Source organism: Heterodontus francisci, chromosome 23 (genome assembly GCF_036365525.1).
Source record: "Heterodontus francisci isolate sHetFra1 chromosome 23, sHetFra1.hap1, whole genome shotgun sequence".
Classification (NCBI taxonomy): Eukaryota; Metazoa; Chordata; class Chondrichthyes; order Heterodontiformes; family Heterodontidae; genus Heterodontus; species Heterodontus francisci.
In genome coordinates this window covers 44202847-44224432 of record NC_090393.1, presented here as the reverse complement: position 1 = coordinate 44224432, position 21586 = coordinate 44202847, and the positions used below count along the sequence as shown (strand labels likewise).

The 21586-nt window shown below is 43.2% G+C and overlaps 1 protein-coding gene across 2 annotated transcripts in view; it reads right to left on the bottom strand.

Annotated features, from left to right (window-relative positions):
* The window catches only part of ksr2 (kinase suppressor of ras 2), a 490636-nt gene that overhangs the window by 183037 nt on the left and 286013 nt on the right, over positions 1 to 21586 (bottom strand). For both annotated transcript variants that reach the window (XR_010977280.1, XM_068055178.1), the window contains exons 6-7: positions 6884 to 6953; positions 841 to 924 (exon numbers count right to left, since the gene is read on the bottom strand). Coding sequence is in view for 1 of the 2 variants with exons in the window: in XM_068055178.1 (XP_067911279.1) it covers positions 841 to 924; positions 6884 to 6953 (154 nt within the window). In the remaining variant the exon portion in view is untranslated. The remainder of the gene's footprint in view (positions 1 to 840; positions 925 to 6883; positions 6954 to 21586) is intronic.

Here is a 21586-nt window from a genome sequence, read left to right as displayed (position 1 = left end):
TCCCACACTTGAACCAACCACTAACAGCTGCACAAAAATGATCCAGGGTGAATGACCCTCTGATTTCCCTTCCTCACACCCTATGGAGAAAGATCTTGCTCCTCTTTGGTGCCTCCTCTTGATACAACTAAAACTTGTAATTCATCATTTGGAAAAGCATAGGCATAAATCTGCATTCCACTACTTCCTGAGCTTCAATGTGTCTAATAAAAATTCTTTGCAGTTAGTCAGACACAGGTTAATGCTACTTTTAATCTTGATATGGATTTAGCCAAGAATAGAAGGCTTTTTTAAAAACTTTGCTTCCTAATTTTAGTGAGGTGGTTACTATCCATATGCAAAAGCAGTTTCCACATGCCAGCTGTGGCTCAATGGGTAGCATTCTTGCCTCTAAGGCAGAAGGTTGGGGGTTCTAGTCCCACTCCAAAGAACTGAGCACAACAATCTAGGCTGATGCATCAGTGCAGTACAGAAGGAGTGCAACACTGGGAGGTGCTTTTTTTTGGAATGAGGAGATAATAACCCTGTTTCTCCTCTCAGATGGACGTAAAAGATCCAGTGGCTTTATTTCAAAGGTCAGGGGAGTAATCCCGGATGTTCTGGCCAATACTTATCCCTCAACCCAACATCACTTAAAAAAACCCGATTACAATCACATTGCCATTTGTGGGAGCTTGCTGTGTGCAAATTGGCTGCTGTGTTCCCCACACTAGAACAGTGACCACACATAAAATTACTTCACTGGCTGAAAAGCACAGGTCATTCTTTTTCTTTTACATTTTCACTAAAATTAGTGAACAGAGTTAAATATACTCCAAAGTGTTTTATTTGGTTACATACTTGCAGTTTTTACATTTCAAGCCAAAAAGCATCCCTTTCCCACATACTGTGCAGGTCTGAGACATCCAATACTTGGTGGAAAATCTACAAGAAAAAAAGAGTTAAGATCGATCAATATTATTAATTAGATTTAACCAAAATTATCAAGACCAGAAAGAAGGGGAAAGTAAAATGCACATGATCAAATATTACTTAATTTAATGTAAAGTGTAATACATTATCAACTTATAGTATGGTAACCAAGATACATTTCTTCAGAAGTAACGTGAGCCAGAAAGCATGTTTGTAAATGTTACATTTATTGTAATATGTATTGAAGAAAAAAAGTAAACAGAATATTGTCATGGTTATGCTGAAGCTGGCACAATCCAGCACATCTTTTGCACTTTTCAAAACACACCTCGACTGGCATAGTATGCTACAGGGATGAATTAAAGAAAATACCCAGCTTACCACTGAGATGGAATGAGAACAGCCTTTTTAGGATTCCCCACAAAGACGTCCAAAAATCTCATTCTCCTAACTTCAGTCTGATGCTGCATCCTGTTGTGTTTACGCCTGGTTGTTGGATATATTATGTATATCTGATTTATCTCAGAGCAATGCAGATATTACCTTGTATTAAATCACCAACTGGTTTTATTTACAGCACTTTAAAATATCAGTTCTTACAAGATCTCAGTACAATGAGCGGACTTTTTCCCTCGATGGATGGAAGCTGTCCACCGACTGAAATGTTGGTGGCGAACCCGCCTCCGCCTGGCCTGGGGATCCGGACCGCATTTTATGGTCCCCAGGCATTTAATTGGTCTGAGGTGGAACTTCCACCTCATTGAGGCAGCAAGTCCTGCCGACTGGAGCTGCTGGCCAATCAGAGTCCCGGCAGCTCTCTGTCCCAGCAGCGCCATTGGGAGCGGTGGCCACTTCTGGGACTGCAACCCAGCTGAAGATGGAAGATGTCAGGGAGCCCGGAGAATGGGTAAGTTTTGGGGCCTCGCCAGGGGCAATCAGTCGGACCCCTGTGAGGCAAGGGTGGTCGATTGGGGGGACGGAGGGCATGTTGGGCGTTGGGGATGGTTGGGCATCGAGAGCAGCCCTCCGTCGGGCACAGGGTGCCTGATCAGGAGGAGCCCCCCCCCCTCCCCACCCCAGGCCGTCAGAAAGCCGCCTGCTTTTGTCAGGCAGCTTTTCTTGGGTCTGGAATGCCCACCAGCCAAGGTTAAAATCCCCGTTAACTGGCCACTTAAGGACCGCGATTGGCCAGGGGCAGGTGGGCCGTTTATCGCCACCGCCGCTCTGCATGAAGTGGCGGCGGAGGCGAGAGTGAGTCGGGAAGGGCCCCCCAAGCCTCCTGCTCCATTTTACGCCTCCCCCACCCTGCCACCATCCCGCTCTTTGTGGGGTGGGTGGGGGGGCGGGGGACGTGTAAAATTCTGGCCAATGTCTTCTCAGAGCAATCAGTGTGTTTTCTGTAGAAGATTCTAGTTCTGTCTTTTTGTTTCAGTTTTAACCCTTAAGCTCCACCCATAGGCTTAAGCAATCAAACACAGTGAACACACATCAATGGACAGACTAATACAATCAAACCAAGATCAATCAAACACTACATATCCCACTCAATTGGCCATGGCAGATAGAAACCCTGTGGAAAATGGCTCAATTCCGAATAAATTAGAAAAGCAAAGGATAGAATAGGATGACAATAGGTCCATATGGCCCACCAAGTCCACAAAGCATTTAATGGCTCTCATCAAGGATAAAATTAGGAGATTTTTTTCAAAATATAGTTTCTGTTACATGCTCACCACCAACTGCATCAAGAACAGGCCCACAGCGGAAAATGGTGAGCCTACTGGACCACAGCAACTGACTCTCTGAATAGAGATAACAAGGACTTCACAAGCAGGTGCTTAGTAACTTGTACAATGATAGCTAACACAAGCTGTTTGTGTCCATAGGTCTCATTCATAACTTACCCTCTCTTGGCGGAAACTAAGTAATTGGATGGTTAAAATGGAGTGGGGGACTAACCCATTCCTGATTTGGCTGACTCCAATTTTAAAATGCAGGCGGCAAGAACACCTTTCCCAAGCCAAAATAAAAGAAAAATACTGCAGATGCTGGAAACCTGAAATAAAAACAGAAAGTGCTGGAAATACTCAGCAGGTCCTGATGAAAGGTCACAGACCTGAAACGTTAACTCTGCTTCTCCCTCCACAGATGCTGCCTGACCTGCTGAGTATTTCCAGCATTTTCTGTCTTTATTTCACCTTTCCCAAGCCAGCAGAGTTCTCTTTAACATCATTGTTATGACATCATTAAGGCCCGATTGGCCACTTTAACCCAAGGCCTGAGTGTGGGAGTAGTAGTAGTTTCACTGTCAGACCAAACCTGCTGGGAACAGTAGTTAGGGCGAGAAGAGGCCCTGTGAGGTAAGCTTTTTAGGTTTCTTATGGATCAGAAGGAGCAGGAATGCAGAAGGAAACCCTGGGCTACCCATGCCCCAGCTTCCACCACCTACTGCCCCTACCCCTCTGATGGGGACTTAGCATGCAGAGCCCCCCAATGCCACAAGTCTTGTGCCAGGGACCATTCCTGTGAAACCCTGTTGGCAGTCGCCCAAACTCCCATTCCCAGGGACTCATGCCAAGTTTGGGCGGAGGTCTGATCTTCTGTATGCAAATGAGGAATGGGAGCTAAAATGTCTCTTGGCCTCAGCTTGTGAGCTTGTCGCTAATCCTGCCCACCCATGCACTCATTGCGAGTCAAATTAAAATTGAAATATATACATATATATCTCATCAAAAGAAATATGTGACATGTATGAACAAAGTAAAAGGTCCCCGAGGCTCAGGGGTGCTGTGACATATAGGCCAGGAAGATCCATGCATTAATCCCTGTTCTGTCCTGTGTTAATGTCTCAGCATTTTATTGAGGAGTGGCAGTAAGGTGCTTCAATTCCGGAGTAAGTAAAGGAATAAATTGACCGAGTATGGCATCAAGGAGCCTTAGCAAACTGGAGTCAATGGAAATCAGGTGGAAAATTCTCCGCTGGTTGGAGTCAAACATAGCACAAAGGAAGATGGTTGTGGTTATTGGCAGTAGATTATCTCAGTCCCAGCATATCGCTGCAGGAGTTCCTCAGGCTAGTGTCCTAGGCCCAACCATCTTCAGCTGCTTCATCAAACTTTCCCTACATCATAAGGTCAGAAGTAGGATATTCACTGAGATTGCACAATGTGCAGCACCATTCACAACTTCTCTGATCCTGAAGCAGCCTGTATCCAGATTCAGCAACATCTGGACAACATTCAGGCTTGGGCTGATTTGTGGCAAGTAACATTCATGCCACACAAGTGCGGGCAATGACCATCTCCGACAAGAGAGAATCAATGGCAATGATGTTCAATGATGTTCAATGGCATTACCATCGCTGAATACCCCACTATCAACATCCTGGGGGTTACCGTTGACCAGAAACTGAACTGGACCAGCCACATAAATACTGTGGCTACAAGAGCAGGTCAGAGGCTGGGGGTTCTGTGGTGAGTAATGCCTGTCCACCGTCTACAAGGCACAAGTCAGAAGTGTGATGGAATATTCTCCACTTGCCTGGATGGGTGCAGCTCCAATAACACTCAAGAAGCTCGACACCATCCAGGACAAAGCAGCCCACTTGATTGGCACCCTATCCACCACCTTCAACATTCACGTGCTTCACCACCGATGCACAGTGGCTGCAGCAACTCACCAAGGCTCCTTCGACAGCACCTTCCAAATCCACGACCTCTACCACCTAGAAGGACAAGGGCAGCAGATGCATGGGAACACCACCACTTGCAAGTTCCCCTCGAAGCCTCACACTAGCCTGACGGTAATATATCGCTGTTCCTTTACTGTTGCTGGGTCAAAATCCTGGATCTCTCTTCCTAACAGCACTGTTGGTGTACCTACACCCCAAGGACTACAGCAGTTCAAGAAGACAGCTCACCAACATCTTCTCAAGGGCAATTAGGGATGGGCAATAAATGCTGGCCCAGCCAGCAACACCCACATTCCTGAACAAATAATTAAAAAAAAGACCAAGACTGCATCTCAGGATTATTATCCGTGGACATAGTTTATGTTTATGGGCTTGTGTGGGTTTCCACAGTTAAACAGTCCAACAACACTCACAATCAAGACTCGCACATGAAGAATCACCAAAATACACAGGTATTAGAGGGCCAGTGCTGGCTGTGGAAGTATATCTCAGCAAACATCACGGAGATAATCGGCAATATTAGGAAAACAAACATAAAATGATTTAACACAATGCTCATACAACATGTACTGCATCTCATGCATTGCTGTAAAAATGTAGAAAGCAAAAATAAAAAGAGAAACAAATAAATCAATATAATAACTCAAACTTTTGAAAATGATCTGGATATTCTCATAAAATGAAGCTCAACATATTTACTAAGTCAGTGTGAAACCTTTATTACAGATCTTATCGGTAGTCAGAAGTTAACAGAATGCGATTAATGTTGTCTGGCAGAACTGACTTAACATTAAGACTTTCCACTTATCGTATCGCTAGAATAATGACTTGTTAGTTTAGCATGTTACAACAAATTGCAGTTAAACAACAAATTTACTGACCCATTACGAACCTATAAAGGAGGAGGGTCTGTTTTATTGAAGAAAATAGCTTTTTTTCCAAACAATTTATGAGAAAAAAATTGAAAATTAAGTTTTTTCCAAACAGCGTGGGCAACCTAATCATTTTTATGGCTGATGTTGCACAAGGTCAGCAAAGTCTGGAATAGCTTTATTGAATAAAATGAGAGTATCAAACTTCAGAGGATTGTCATCTGCCCTGGTAAGTGTGCAATAAATGTCAAGGTACATTTCTAGAAAATAAAATTCTGAACTTGAAGTATGTTTCAAAACCCAAACCTTACTTTTCTCCTCGTCAAAGAAGATGAGTCACTAGCTCTAACATCCTGACTATGTTTGAGGTGGATTGATTTGGCAATGGTTGAAGAAGTTCTGAAACATTATGAGACATTTGTTCTTACAAAGGTTTTACTGTCCCTGGTGAGAGAACAGCTTGATCCTGGCTTGCTGGTAAAATCCTTATCACTTCTGCCCCATACTGCAGTAACAACTCATCATATTATTTTGTACTGTAATCTAATTGCTACAGAATTCAAATTAAAAAAATCACATTTTCTCTTAGAGAACTTAGTTCGGTGAATATTTCCATTAGGTTAGGTGAAGAGGCACTAGTTAGAAACATCTCTGAGATATCATAAAGATTGCTGGGGTGTGGGACACAGACATGTCTCAAGAGTGGAATAGGAGGTGTTCTTCTAAGATTGGAGTTAATGTCCATCAAAAAGAGCAGGCACAATGGTCTGTGTTTTGAAATGGAGAGTGAAAGAAAAAAAAAGTCAAGTTGAACATCAAACACTGAAAGAGACAAAGGAAAGTAAAAGCAATGGAGAGGGAGCAAAGCTGAAATGAAGAGAATGGAATCAGAGATACAGGAAGTTCAAAGAAGACAGAATGAGCTTAGCAGAGAGAAATAGAGATCAAAACAAACATGGTGACAGAAAGCGTGAGGTAGAAATAGAGGAAGAAAACTAGACAGAAATTAAGAGGGAGAGAGATAGAAAAGGACTTGCATATTTTTGCTGTCTTTAAATCAAACATAATCTGGTGAGTTTAAAATGCTCCTTTGCTCATGTACAGCTCCTTCATAACTTAACCATGTGTACACAGTTTTATTTTCTCATTTATGAAAGTCCAGCAAATTGGCATCGTCAGTGGGATCTGTCTGGTGCACCAAGTTTTGGTGCCATTCAAAGATTTCTTGAGATTCACAGTCCATTTTCTTTTTGCTGTTAAAAAACTAAGGAACAATTTAAAGCTGCAATGCTTAGTTTTACTAGTTTGCTACTGCAACTATTGCTGCTATGCTTGTGGTTAAGTCTTGTTGATGAGGCTAGCTACTTGGAGTGAATTTTTTATCATATCATTCACTATACCAGTGTACCTGTGTTTTATTGAATTCCCCAGATCTCTGCGAGGAATCTGTGGGGACCATCGAGGCACTGACAACGTATCTAAGGGAGAAGAAGACAAAGACAAATGAGATAATTGGCCAGTGGCTCTAAACTTCTACACAAAACATAGTATCAGTAATATTACAGTTATATTTATTTCAGAATTATATAAATGAAGCATGTGAAGAAGTAGATTTTTAAATTTAATTTGCTTAACAATCTTATATGATAATTAGCACAGAAAATAGTTGTTTAAATCTATATTCTTGATAACATTGCGTAAACCTTCGGATACTCCGTATTAGTGTTTAAATTCCACTTTTGTCAATTATTTTTGTGTTTAAAATAGTTCAAAAATACTACTGACAGTCCACGAGTAGCATTTAAAAAACTCGACCTGCAATACTTATACTGCTGAGTGTCAGCTCAGACGTAACGTACTCTAGTGTGGGTCGAAGAGGTTTTAGTTCTAAAAAGTAGTAATATGAACGTGGTGATACTTCCATCTGTTTTATTAGGGGCAATTACAATATATAATTGGAGCTATTTTCAACCTGACAATAAAAGTCTCACCAAACTTTCAAACATTACTAATATATATTATTTATATGAGAATATGAAGAGGATGATGCTCACTGGGATGTATTTGAAATTCTTCAAGTGAAGTGTTTTGCTGCCTGTAGCACATGTACTTAAGTTTATTATCCTCCAAGTGGAACAAGTACTTCAGTTTTGCTTTTTACATAATTGCTAACAAACCCAAAGCTCAAAGGCTGGAGGAATAAAATTAGCTTCAAGAACCAACTTTGATGATGAAGCAGTGAACAGTAAGAAAGCTTAAAGGGGATAAAAATGTCTTACAACTAAAACTGTTCATAAGTCTAATCAAAATAATTGGATATTCAATGTTCTTCCCCACCACCATCATCATGCTTGACATGGGCTTCACTTCCCTGGTCTGCTGTATCTTGTCAAGGCCTCATTAGCATTCTTTCAAGCAATATCACTGAAAGCATTATACATTATGACTGGAATGCTTCTGATGAACCATCCAACATTAGCTTTGATCAGGTACTCGTGTAGCTTAGTGGTGCCATCTGGACTGCTGTCCAGCTTGCTTTGGGAATAGGAGTTTCCTCATGCAGTAATCCTTTGCTAAAGCAAGTATCTGTCTGTAGATGTGTTTGTGAGGGTACCAATGGTTGGACACAGAATGACTCTAGATCAGCCTGTTCGGCTTGGCATCTCTCCATTGATTAATATTTTCTTCCTCCAAAAAGCTCAAATAAAGGGGATTCCTTTTAAAAAAACATAATGGTGACAAAACAAAATTGCATGAATACCTGAAAGGTATGCCAGGGGTTTAGTGGATAAGTACAACTGCAGCAACATCCAGTAAACACAACGCCAGCCAGAACAATATAGTTCACTTGATCGCTAGCCCATCCACCACCTTAAACATCCATTCCCTCCAACACCACCAGAGCAGGCTCAAAGGGCTGAGCGGCCTACTCCTGCTCCTAATTTGTCTGCTCGCCGCACACCGAGACTGCAGTGTGTCCCATCTACAGCAGGGTTGTCCGACATATGGCCCACGGGCCAGGATATGGCCTGCCAAACGTTTCCATCTGACCCGCGACTATGAAGTGTTCCCAGGGCCGTTCCTCATCCTCACCCTGACTGGAGATGAGAAATTTCCCACTGTCGTCTTCTTACAGAGCAACCTTTATAAAAAGATCGCTGTCAGTTTTACAGCTGATAGCTGCTGACATCGGAAACAGTGGATTCCCAACAGACTTGGGGTTTTCTGCCAGGTTTTGACTTTTTTTTTCAAAAAGCCTGCCGAGAAACCCCGCGTCTGTTGGGAATCTGCTGTTTCCGATGTCAGCAGCTGTTGGCTGTGAAACCGACAGCAATGTTTTTAAAACAACTGGCCAACCATCCACTGAGTGTCTGGGGGTGGGGGGAGGGGGGGGGGGTAGAGAGAGAGAGAGAGAGAGAGGGGCAGAGAGAGAGAGAGGGAGCAGAGAGAGAGGGGGCAGAGTGAAAGAGAAAAAGGGGGCAGACAGAAAGAGAAAAAGGACAGACAGAGAGCAAAAGGGGGAGAGAGGGGGAACAGAGAGAGAAGGGGGACAGCGAGAGAGAACGAGACACACACACACAGAGCATGGGGAGAGAGATCAAGGTCTCTCCTGAAAAGTGACAAACCTGATCTACAGGATGTATTATAGCAACAACTTACCAAACCTTCTTTGACAGTATCTCCCAAACCCGGGACCTCTACCACCGCGAAGGACACGCTGCATGGACAGGAACACCACCACCTCCAAGCTGCACTTGGACTTGGACTACATTGTCAATGGGTCAAAATCCTGGAACTCCCCACCTAACAGTACTGTGGGAGTACCTTCGCCACACAGACTGCAATGATTCAAAAAGAAGTTTCACCATCGCCTTCTCAAGGGCAACTAGGAATAAGACCTAAATGCTGGCCTTGCCAGAGATGCCCATTGCCCAAGAATGAATTTAAAAAAGTAGAAAAAGAGGAAATAAAAAATTGAGCTAATTGGTCAAAAATGTCTTATGAACTCTTAACTGAGATTTATTGCATCCTTTAAATAAACTTGCAGAAATTTACCATTCCCTAATGTTGACAGTGCATGCAGGACACGCAGTCGGGAAGTTTTATTATTCAAAGGGAGTTCCCTCCTGGTTGAGGCAAGCACTTTTCGCATGAGAATTCTCTGCCTCTACAAATGTGCATGTAATGCAAAGCGGGCAGACATCCAGAGTAATGATCTCTTCCTTATCTTTCCAAACTGGTTCACCTGATTTATGTCCCAAAACAGAGCAAATCTGATCAAAACATTTACTCCAATGTCTCATCTTCTCAGGAGAATACTGCCAAACTTGAGTTTGATATTAAATCTATTTATCTATTTATCATAAGGACAACCATAGCATTTTTTTTATCGCATTCAAACTTTAAATTATAATGAATATCATCACTGAGACTGTGATAGAAACTAATATTTTTGCCAAGTACCCAATGCAATTAAGCCTTCATAAAGAATGAGTCACATTAATTTCGCCACATGAATCTTGATTTTTAAACTGCTACTGGAGTAAAGAAACACTTGTTTTTTTTAAAAAAAAAACAGACCCTTGACTGGAAAGACATTTTGCATAGTAACAGACAGTACTTGGAAAGGACAAGGCGGCCACTCCCTGCTCCAATTTAATCCACAGTGGACTTTTGATTACGAGACGTTGAAGGTGGAAAGGCGAGCATTCCAGGTTAACTGCTAAGATGGCCGAATACACAAACAGACGTGGTCAGACCAGTTTAGTCACATGACTAACTGGCTGTTGGAGATTTTGAATTTGAACTTGCCACAGAGAATTTGAACTCAAAGCTCTTTGCTCCTGGACTGAGAACATCTCTCTCCTGTCTGCTCCCATCTCTCTCACGGAACTGAAGACCCATTGAAGACACATGAACCCCAAGAGAGAAACGTCTACTACAGTGAACAAGGTTTAAGAAGAATACTGGGCCCCAACGAAAAGCACGACTACCTACAAAAGGACTACAGTGAGCTCGAAGTACAGTAACAATAAACTCTTCTGATATTGCCTCAAACCTCTCCACTATTTTTCTTCTGCTCTATACTGTCTCTATTTGCATGTGTGTATCGCGTATGCATGCTAGCGTGGGGCGTGGAGTGAATCCGTAGGCTTTAGCCAAATTAGAATTTAGTTTAATACATTTCACATTTCTTCTTTAAACCTAAGAAAGTCTGTTTATGCTCATTTCTTTGCCTTATAATTGGAAAGCAGTGAACAAGGATTCACCAAGGGACAACTCAAAACATAGTGTGTTTAAAAATTAAATCCTGTTACAATAAGACCAGATGAAGACTGAGAAAGACCCTTAGACACCTTTCTCACCTGGTCGTAACATCACACAGACTGTGACAGAAACTAATATTTTTGCCAAGTACCCAGTAGAATAAAGTTAATCTAGTACATTTTTGAAACTTTATACTCCTTGTAGTTTTATGAACTAAACAACAACTAAATCAAGCAGCACCCCACTAAACTGCTTCCTCAGATCATTAGCTTCAATAAAATATTTAATAATTGTCATATGGTGCTACTTTGAATCCGAATAAATATAAGTTCCAGTGCAGTAACTTGTATCTCTCCATTACACAGAAAATTAATGACAGCATCCTGCCAATGTTTAATATGTCTGTGTGCTTGACGATCCTAACAAGGTTCAAAAGTATATATTATTCAAAAAGGAGCTTCAGATTTTGCCTCTGCATTAAAATAAGATGCTAATCATAATCCAATGTTTATATGAGCCAATCAATGTGGTCAAACCCAGAAAACATCTTAACGTAATATGATGAAGCAATCTTCATCACTGAGGATTGTTGTATCATTTCCAATATTCTGGATAATACAAAATAAAAATAAAAAGTCCTTCCTCCCATCCTATGAAAGTACTATTGCTGAAGAGCTCCAAGATTTACACTAGCATGTTTTCTGCTGACAAGAAATGTTGATTCAATCACTAAAAATCTGTCACAGGTGCATCCAAACGTGCAGTGTGATAAAGAAACACTGGGTGTAGTTTTTAACCTCCTGACCTGCAGGGGTGTGGGTGGGGAGATCCAGTAGCAGGCAGGAAACCTGGATTTCTGATTCTGGGTTTTCCCACATGCAGTGGAGTTTTAACATTTGGGCATGACAGGTTTCCTACTTCGGAGGCCATAGGACCTGGTTAGGTCGAATCCCCAACCGTGGGAGGAGGTCATTCTGATCCCTGAAGGCATCCGATCCCCAATCCGGGAGGGTGGGGGCGAGGGGGAGGTGTGTTGGTCCAATTCCAAGAGTAGTCCGATCCCTCACATGGGGGTATGGAGGTCCTATAGCAGGATAGGATCCGATCCCAGACCCGATGGAAGGGGGGGGTCCGATCCAGAAGGAGGGTCCGATTCCTGACTCTGGGGTAGGCAGGCCAATGCTGGGAAGGAGGGGTGGGGGGTGGGGGGATCTGTTCCCCAACCCCAGTGGATGCCCGATCCAGAAAGAGGGTCTGGTTCCCAACGCCAAGGGATTTCCAATCTTGACGAAGCTTCCAATCCCAAGGGGGTCCAATCCCTGAGCCTGGGGGTTCAATCCCGGGGGTAGCTCTGATGGTTCTGGCTTCTTTAATACATTTAAGATTAAATTCTGCATTCTGAGAGTGAATTTACTCCCCCAGCCTTTGTCCTACCTCAGTAAAACTTGGCAGTCAGTGGGTTGGAGCCAGCTTCCCAATATGCTTGGAATTTTTGCCCATTTAACTCCCCACCTGCAATCAATCCCACTCTCTCACCCAGTTAAAATTCCTCTATTGTTTCCGTAAAGCTGCCCTTCTTCTAAGGAATAACGTGGGCAGAATATTGAGCCGGAACCCTCTGATTTAACCAGCTTTGCAGGTTTAACTGTGGCCGGCTGGGCCTCAGGAAACCCAGCAGCTGCAGCGCAGCAAGGGCAGCTTCGGGGAGAAGACAAGTGCTTGCACAACACTCCAGGAGGAGCAGGAGTACTTTTTGCTGGCCTCCCAAGTTCCTTCACCATCAGAGCTACCCCCGGGATTGAACCCCCCTCGAGATCAGATCCCTACAGGCTCAGGGATTGGACCCCCTTGGGATCAGAAGCTACATCAAGATCGGACATCCCTTGGTGTCGGGAACCAGACCCTCCTGGTCTGGTCATAATAAAAACAAGAAATGCTGGAAATTCTCAGCAGGTCTGGCAGCATGTGTGGAGAGAGAAGCAGAGTTAACGTTTCCGGTCAGAGACCCTTCATCAGAACTGATGGTCTAGTCAGATGGGCAGAAAAGTGGAAAATGGAATTCAACCCGGAGAAGTGTGAGGTGATGCATTTGGGGCAGTCAAACATTGCAAAGGAATACACGATTAATGGGAAAATACTGAAAAGTGTAGAGGAAGTGAGGGATCTAGCAGTGAATGTCCACAGATCCCTGAAGGTGGCAAGACAGGTCGATAAGGTGATTAAGAAGGCATATGGAATCCTTTCCTTTATTAGCCAAGGTATAGAATATAAGAGCAGGGAGGTTATGCTGGAACTGTATAACTCATTGGTTAGGACACAACTTGAGTACTGCTAGCAGTTCTGGTCACCTCATTACAGAAAGGATGTAATTGCACTAGAGAGGGTACAGAGGAGATTTACAAGGATGTTGCCAGGACTGGAAAAATGCAGCTTTGAGGAAAGACTGGATAGTCTGGGGTTGTTCTCCTTGGAACAGAGAAGGCTGAGGGGAGATCTGATTGAAAGGTACGAAAGTTTGAGGGGCCTGGATAGAGTGGAGGTGAAGGGCCTCTTCATCTTAGCAGAGAGGTCAGTGACTAGGGGGAGTAGATTTAAAGTGATTGGTGGAAAGATTAGAGGGGAGATGAGGAAAACCTTGTTTACCCAGAGGGTGGTGGGAGTCTGAAACTCACTGCCTGAAAGGGTAGTTGAGGCAGAAATCCTCACCTCATTCGAAAGCAGTCATATGCACCTCATGTGCCGTAATCTGCAGGGCTATGGACCCTCTGACCCAGGTTACTGGTAGCTTGGCATGGAAGGGAGTCTGAGATACTTGTGCTAACACATGCATGGAAAACACAGGCTGGAAGATCTAATCACTTACTGCCAATGAAGGAAGGACATCTGCCCAGAGGCTTTGCCCTCACTGTGGAGGATCCTGTTGCCTCTTTCATCACTTCATATCACTTGTGCTGTCATGGCAGCAATAAAAGGAAGCCCAGACATGTGACTTAAAGTGTCATCATTTATACAGTGTAAAGAGAGGAAAACAGTGGACAGAGACAGTAGGAAGACACACCATGCAACACGGTAGCCTCTGTGCTCAGCCACTGCTACATTTTGTTCCCCTTGTGGTCTCGGAGGAGGCGCAGCCAGCCTGCTCACTCGCCCCTTTTTGCAGCTGAGACGCATGTGGCAATCGTCTTTGTCATGGAGGTGCCCATGGGGACATCTCCAGAGGCTGCTACACCTGCATCATTGCAGAGGCAGCCTCTGTCACTTGGCCTTGCTGCACAGATAGTCCCTCAGTCAGAAAGGAAGGAGCCTGAGGATGATGAGGGTGTCCTGTAAACAGCGGCAACCTCACCCTCCTCCGTGACGTCCTCAGCCCTTGCCGGGGGCTCCGGATACCTGGCGAAGGACATCTGCAGGGCATAGCTGGCATCCCCTCTAAAGAGCTCTGTGCCACCTGTGCCACTGACCGGTCCACACTACCCAGTGTCTCATGGATCCTGTGGCCTTCAGTGCGCAGTTCCTGCTTGCACTCCAAGTGATGCCACATATGGCTCTTCAAGAGGTTGACCACTATCTCAATGGAGGAGCTCATGTGCTCATAGCCCTGAGTTATTGTGGCACACATGAATTGAATGGACTCCTCCATCCTCTGCCCATGACCCCGCAGTGCTTCAGGGAACTATGACATTTGGGAGCACATCTCCTGCTGCTGTTCAAAGTATAGCCTTCTTTCCAGTGACTCCTGAGGCCCTGTATCTGTTCCCAGCTGAGCAAGGCTGTGTCTGTCCTCCCTCCTCTGAGGGGACCTGACCACAGCTCCCTTTGCTTCTGGCACCCCCTCCTGCCCACTAGTGCTGTGATCATCACCCTGTGTCACCTTATCTACAAGCACGCGAGGACCCACCGAGGTGAGAGTATCTGCGCTGGTGGACAGTGCGTTTGTTAGGTGCGACAGTGCCTTTTCTTCTCCTTCGTGCTGCTCTGGGCCCGCAGAGGGAGAGGGAGAGGGTGCTGGTGCCCTGGGTTAGACATTTGCACCTGTAGGAAACAGAAGGAGATATGATGTGAGCTAGCCAAGGAGAGTAAAAACCTCTGAGTGATGCAGAACAATAGGTGGGGCTGATTTTAATATTGTACTATTCCTGAGGCTACCCAATGTTATTCAGTTTGCGACATGCTATTGGACAAGGTAGAGGGCACTGCATCCCCTTAATGACCACTTTGTTCTCTGGAATCACCAAGACCATGAGCTCCCGTTTCACTACGCCCGACTGCCTCCTCTTCTACTTTCCTGGCTATCTCCATTACTGTCTGCTCCATTGGAAGAAGGGCCCCCTTCCTCCCGTCCGGGCCCACTCCTTCGCACTGTGTGCCTGTTTATCCTGTAAGGACAAAAGAGTGAGAAAATGCAATGCTGTCCTCTGTGTCTAACGTCATCTTCCCTTATGCATTAGGAGCTGTGTGTCTCTGCGGTGACAGGTCCTCAGCAGCTCTTTGACTGAGCCATTCTGAGGGTTCAGTAAATACCCTGGGCAGTCACCCTTCCCATGTTCTGCAGCAGCATTCAGGTGGTGTGTCTTCTGGAGGGTGCAAGCTCTGAGACCTTTCTGGAGTGTTGGGGTTGCTCTCACCTTGCCAGAACGAATGAGATTGTTGAACCTTTTAAAGCACTGAATCCGGGTTCTTCTCATTTCTCTTCTGCCACTGATGATGGCAGCTATCTGCACCCAGGCCTCTTTGGTTTCAGCTGGTACATTTTCCTGCCACCCTCCAGGAAGAGGACCTCCCTCCTCTCCCTCACGGTCTCCAACATTAGATCCAGGTGGGCATCAATGAACCGATGGGCAGCCCTGCCCTGGGTGCCAGGCCTCCGGCTCTCCTGACTGATCTTGCTTCCCTCTGGTAGTGGCAGACTTTGGCACAAACCACAGATCTCTCCCTTAGGGCAGCCAGTAGCATCAGTGATGGCTGCTGTGGGGAGTCTAAATCAGTTCCCCACTTCATCTGAACCAGCTTCATTTCCGCCCCCACTGTTTCTATTTGGACAAGGAACCCATCTCAAAATCAATTAAGTGCTCAAACACGTGAAAATCATGAGTTTAATCAGTTTCCCACCTGAGGCAGGCTTCTGCCCCAAAAACAAACCCAGCTCCTATTTCCTGCCTCCATGGTGAAAATTCAACCCTAAGTGTCTGTATGTAAAAATATTTTACTCCCTTGTTAAAACACTTTGTTTAAAATAGGTGGATTTTAATAATTCAATTAACAATTCAACCGTTTGTAATATTACTCTTAATAACAATGGTCCAGTGCAAAAGAAATAACTGCCTGTGAAGCTCACTCTGGCTTCATTATATCCAGAGAATAACAACAACTTCTATTTATAGAGCGCCTTTAACATAATAAAACATCCCAAGCTGCTTTACAGGAGCATTATTAAAGAAAATTTGACACTGAGCCACAAAGGCGATACTAGGGCAGATAGCCAAAAGCTTGGTCAAAGAAGTAGGTTTTAAGGTGCATCTTAGAGGAAAGTGAGGTAGCGAGGTGGAGATGTTTATGAACAGAATTCCAGAGCTTGGGCCTTAGTAGCAGAAGGCACAGTCACCAATGGGGGAGCTATTAAAATCAGAGACATTCAAAAGGCCAGAAGGGGCAGGAGGATATTAGAGATAGGGAGGGATGAGGTCAGGGAGGGATTTGAAATCTAGGATGGGAATTTTAAAATCAAGGTGTTGCTTTAACCGAGAATCAGCGAGCACAGGGGTGATGGGCGAATGAGACTTAGTGTGAGTAAGGACATGGGCAGTAGAGTTTTAGATGACCTCATGTTTACGAGGGTAGAATGTAGGAGGCTGGCCAGGAGTAAGTTGGAATAGTCAAGGCTAGAGGTAACAACAGGCATGGATAAGGGTTTCAGCAACAGAGGAGCTGGGGCAGGGGTAATGTTGGGTGATGTTACAGAGGTGGAAGAAGTAGGTGGTCTTAGTAATGGCACAAATATGTGGTCAGAAGCTCACCTGGAGGTTAAATACGACACCAAGGTTGCGAACAGTTTTGTTCTGCTGGGATAGTTGATAGGTAGAAGGATGGAATCAGTGGCTGGGACTGAAGACAATTTCTGCTCCTCCGGTACTGGATGCTGGACAAGTCTGACAATTTAAAGTGTAGAGGTCAAGGGTGGGGGTCAAGAGAGGTGATGGTGAAGTAGGGCTATGTGTCGTCAGGGTACATGTGGAAACTGATGTGATTTCAGAAGATGAGGCTAAAAGTCTTTCTGCCTTTCTTTTCACAGAGCTGTCAAAGCCTTTCAGCTGTTTGCTGTCTTCAAGTATTTATTTTCTAAAACCATTTATCTTTCCTTACTCTCCCATCATATTTGTTGCTTATACTTGAAATGATCTGATTGCAATACCAGAGAATTTTGAACATCAGAAATAGTCAACACATTCCTGCAAAACAAGTTAGATTTAACAGAATGCCTTCAGTACTGGGAAATTAAATTCAACTACTAGATCTCCCATGGCATAACTAATGGGTAGTTTGGGGCAGGGAGCTCCATTTATGTTACTTGTAATGAATTGACATGCTTGCTTTGTTTCTTATCAAGCTCTCACTTTTGGCTCTCGAGGGCTTTGATTAAGTGGTGGGCAAGGGTGAGGATTGGGAGCATTTGTGGGCAGACCTAAGAGACTAAAGGTAGACTGCTTCTGCTGATAAAGGCCTCTATAAAAATTGTGTTTCCTAGAGGATTGATGTTTAGTGGCTTGTGGAGATCTTGCCATCACTGCAGCGCGGTTTCCTATCTTAGAGGTGCTCAATATGCAAGGCCAGATAAAGACACTTGGTTGTTCATTTATGGCTCCTCCGGGGGTGAAATTGGTATTGGAGAGGGGCACAAAGTGGGCTCTGGTAAATTGGCAGCTCATTTTACACCCTGTCCAATTTTCTTATGCATTGCAGTCAATGGAAAAGAAAATCAAGTAGACTATAAAATGGCCTGCCAACTCACTATCACTCGTCTGCACTACTCCCTTAGACTAATTTCACTCCTCTTTGTTTGTTACTATTACTTTTTCTCTGTATTATTTTGCCTCCCTGAAAACTCTCAAAATTGTGTTTTTTTCTATTTCTTTGTTTTGGTTTCTCTAGCCACCCCTCCCCACCTTTTCTTTTAATCTTGTATTTTCTTATTTTGTGTCTGTGTTACTCCCTTCTCATGTTTCTGTTACTCTCCCTTCATTTCTGCTGCTCTTAATATCTTACATTGGCCAATGTGCAGCACCAAGCAGAGCCACGGGAGGGCACAAGAGGGAAAGTGGGTTGCTCAATGAACCAGCACTAAGCACAGAGCCAATGGATAGACAAACAGGAAAATGCAGAGAGATAGAGTTGTCACCATGCCTATGCCTTGGCCTGCTATGTAAATATATGTATTCTCCAATTTGGACTTGAATTGGGCAGTCCCTGGAGTTGTGGTATGGCTGGATATGGTACTAGTTGCTATCAACAGTCAAGGGTCAAGGCTGTTGATTTTGTGTGGACAGAGGAAATACATCTGGCCAACTGGAAAATGGAAGAGAAAATGTTACCAGTGAATGGCAAGGTGAGTGAAGAGCTTTAATGGTAGCTGTATGCTACAGAAATGTTTTTGGTAAAATATGACTGAGTCAATCATTAAAATGACCAATTAGAAATTACACCATCGAGAGAACTCTAGGATCTGACAAGTGCCTTAAGAGATGATTCTAGGATCTAATTTGTTCCTGGTTTTGGAATCCTATCTGGATGAACAGACAGGTTGAAGGATAGTGGTCTCTGAGATCTGATTTGTTCAAATTACCAGATGTTATTGGCGAAACCAACAGCAGCCTCTGCTTCTGCAATCTGGTTGGTTGAAGGGAGTCTACAATGTTACAGTTCGAAATACAGACATGTATTCGCACAGACATAAGCTTTATAATAATAGATAATAAAAAGTCAATCACAGTGCCATTATACTAGGCTTTCACTTTAATGTGAAGAGATTTCCAATGCACACTGACAGCAGAGCAGTGCTGTAACTTATTAGTCAGAAAGCTATCTGACTCCCACTTACATCTGTACTCTGTGACAAAAACAAATATTTTTGTCTTTGGTTTGCTTGGTAATTTTTTTAAAATTCAGTCATGATATAAAAGAAATAAAAACCCAGCTGCATTCTAAATCATATCTCCATTCATTATTTTCCTCGTCCGAGAAGATTCGCATTTTCTAACATTTACTGGAAATATATACATAATATTGTTGTTATTTAGTTTCTTAGTTCATCTATTGTTTAATACTTTCATTTGACAGTTAGACCTAAAATATCCTCTACTCAGTCCAAATTCATGACCCCGAGCTTCCGGTTGCATGTCTTTTCAACACACCCCCTTGCTCTCATGCCCACATTTCTGTCTTTGGCCTGCTGCAGTGTTCCAGGGAACATCAACACAAGCTCGAGGAGCAGCACCTGATCTTTTGATTAGGCACTCGTGGACTCAACCTTGAGTCCAACAATTTCAGAGCATTACTGACCTTTGTGTCCCTGGGAACAGCCCGTAGAGCACAGACTCCTGTGTTACAGAGCTGCTTGGGATGAACCTCGACAAAAATCACTGCATCTCTTTCCACACCTGCTTTGCAGACACATTCCAGAAGGAGGTGGGCAACCGTCTCTTCCCTACCACAGCCACCGCGAGGGCATTGTGCGGAGGGGGTGAGACTTCGGGCATGCAGGAAGGATCTGATGGGGAGGGCTCTTCTCACCACCAGCCAAGCTACATCTTGGTGCTTGTTTGAAAGTTCTGGTGATGAGGCATTCCGCCAAATGACTTTGGCGGTTTGCTCAGGGAACCATCCGACAGGATCCACCGTCTCCTTTTCTCGTAGGGCCTTGAGGACATTCCGTGCAGACCAGGCCAAATCGACTGGGATAAATTTAACATGACACACTAGGTTTGGAAATGGGTGGGTTCAGATCCGCCACCCATTTTAGTGAGAGTGAAATCAAGCAGAGTGTCAAATGGGCATCTGACCTCAGCTCATTAGGCAGCTTTAAAAAAAAGAAAGATTTGCATTTATGTAGCACCTATCGCGATTTCAGGATAAAGTGCTTTTGAAGTGTGGTCACAGTTGTAATGTAAGAAATGCAGCAGCCAATTTGCACAAAGCAAGATTCCACAAACAGCAATGGGAAATTGACTGGTTGAGGGATAAATATTGGTAGAACTCTACTTGTTTTCTTTAAATAGTGCCTTGGGGTCTTTTACATCCATCTGAGAGGGCAACATCTCATCCACACGATGACACCTTTGTAACTGCAGCATTCCCTCAGTACTGCACTGCAGTGTCAGTCTTGATTTTGTACTCAAGTCTCTGGAGTGGGGCTTCAAACTACAATGTTCCGACTCAGAGACAAAAGCGCCAAAAGCGAACACCTAGATCATAAGGTTAAGTTAAAATTACCACCCATAACACTGTAAGATACATACATGATAAAGGTCTGTTGGCAACCATGGCCTCAGATGAATGTGATAACAGTCAAGGAAAAATGTTGTGTTCAGTGTATTTAAAGTCTATGCTATTACACATCAAATTATATTAAATAAACATTAGTTGCACATATAAGATTTACAGGATGTGACATTACAATAAATTCAATGACCGACAGTGTGCATTAAGAATGCTGTGTAGAAAACGCTGGGGATGAATTTTCAAGGGGAGTTTTCACTCTTGATTATTTGTTGTTACTTTGACAGACGATGAACACCTGGTCTTCCACCAATATTATATTTGACAATTGGAGAACCCCCCAACCCCCACAGAAATTCACCCTTGGTCAATAAAGGATTTTTTTTTCTTTTGCTACTAAGCTGAATGATTAATGTTCAGGGAGTTTTATGCTGCTTTTCTTTTTTAATATTCCTTATAATTCTCGTCATACATTGCATCTATTGTGCTTGTGACAGTTAATGAACTAAACTAAACATATCCCAGATCCCCATCTTTTTCCGTCTATACATCCCATTCATCAAATAGCTAATCATCATGATAACTTATTTGCAAATGTTGTGGGACTCCCAGTGGAATAACAAAATGAGCTTTGAAATTTAAGTAGTTTAGCATTCTAATTATCTTATTGCTGCACACAGTTATTATAGATCATTCTTATCTATTCTCAATGCTTTTATAATTCTATATATTTATATTGTTAGGTAATATCATACATGTTTTCAAGCTACTTTTCTTTAAACTTTGCAAATATGTACACTGTAGTTCTCAGATACAGTTGGTAAGTAGTACAAATGAATTCCAAATTTTCTCAAGGATATCAAATCAAAGATGACAATGAAATGACAGACTTGGCAACAAAGTGAGCTTGGACCTGCCAGATAACATATGAACAACACGTGTTAAATGTATAGCATGAGTGTATGATGGGCATTTGAATCTCAATGGTTTGATTATGATGACCCATAATGGACATAGAGATAGATATGTCAATAAACATGTATTTGTATATGTATATGTATGTGACGTATTAAACTGATTGTAAGAAACATGTAAGGAAAGTGTAAGTCTCTATTACCATTTGAATTTCTCACTTTTCTATGAATCTTAATAACAGTAAAACAATTTGCAAAAAATTTCCCCATCCTCTACTTCATGTTTTAAATTGATCTGATCATTACTAATCCCAGCTCTATTACTGCCAGGAGCTAATTAGTACTTTAACGGCTTTAGAATAAACTAATATAACACAAGGTGACAATCAAGCATGAATATTTTGTATTTTTTTTTAATTAGGTGATGTATTAGTCAAAAG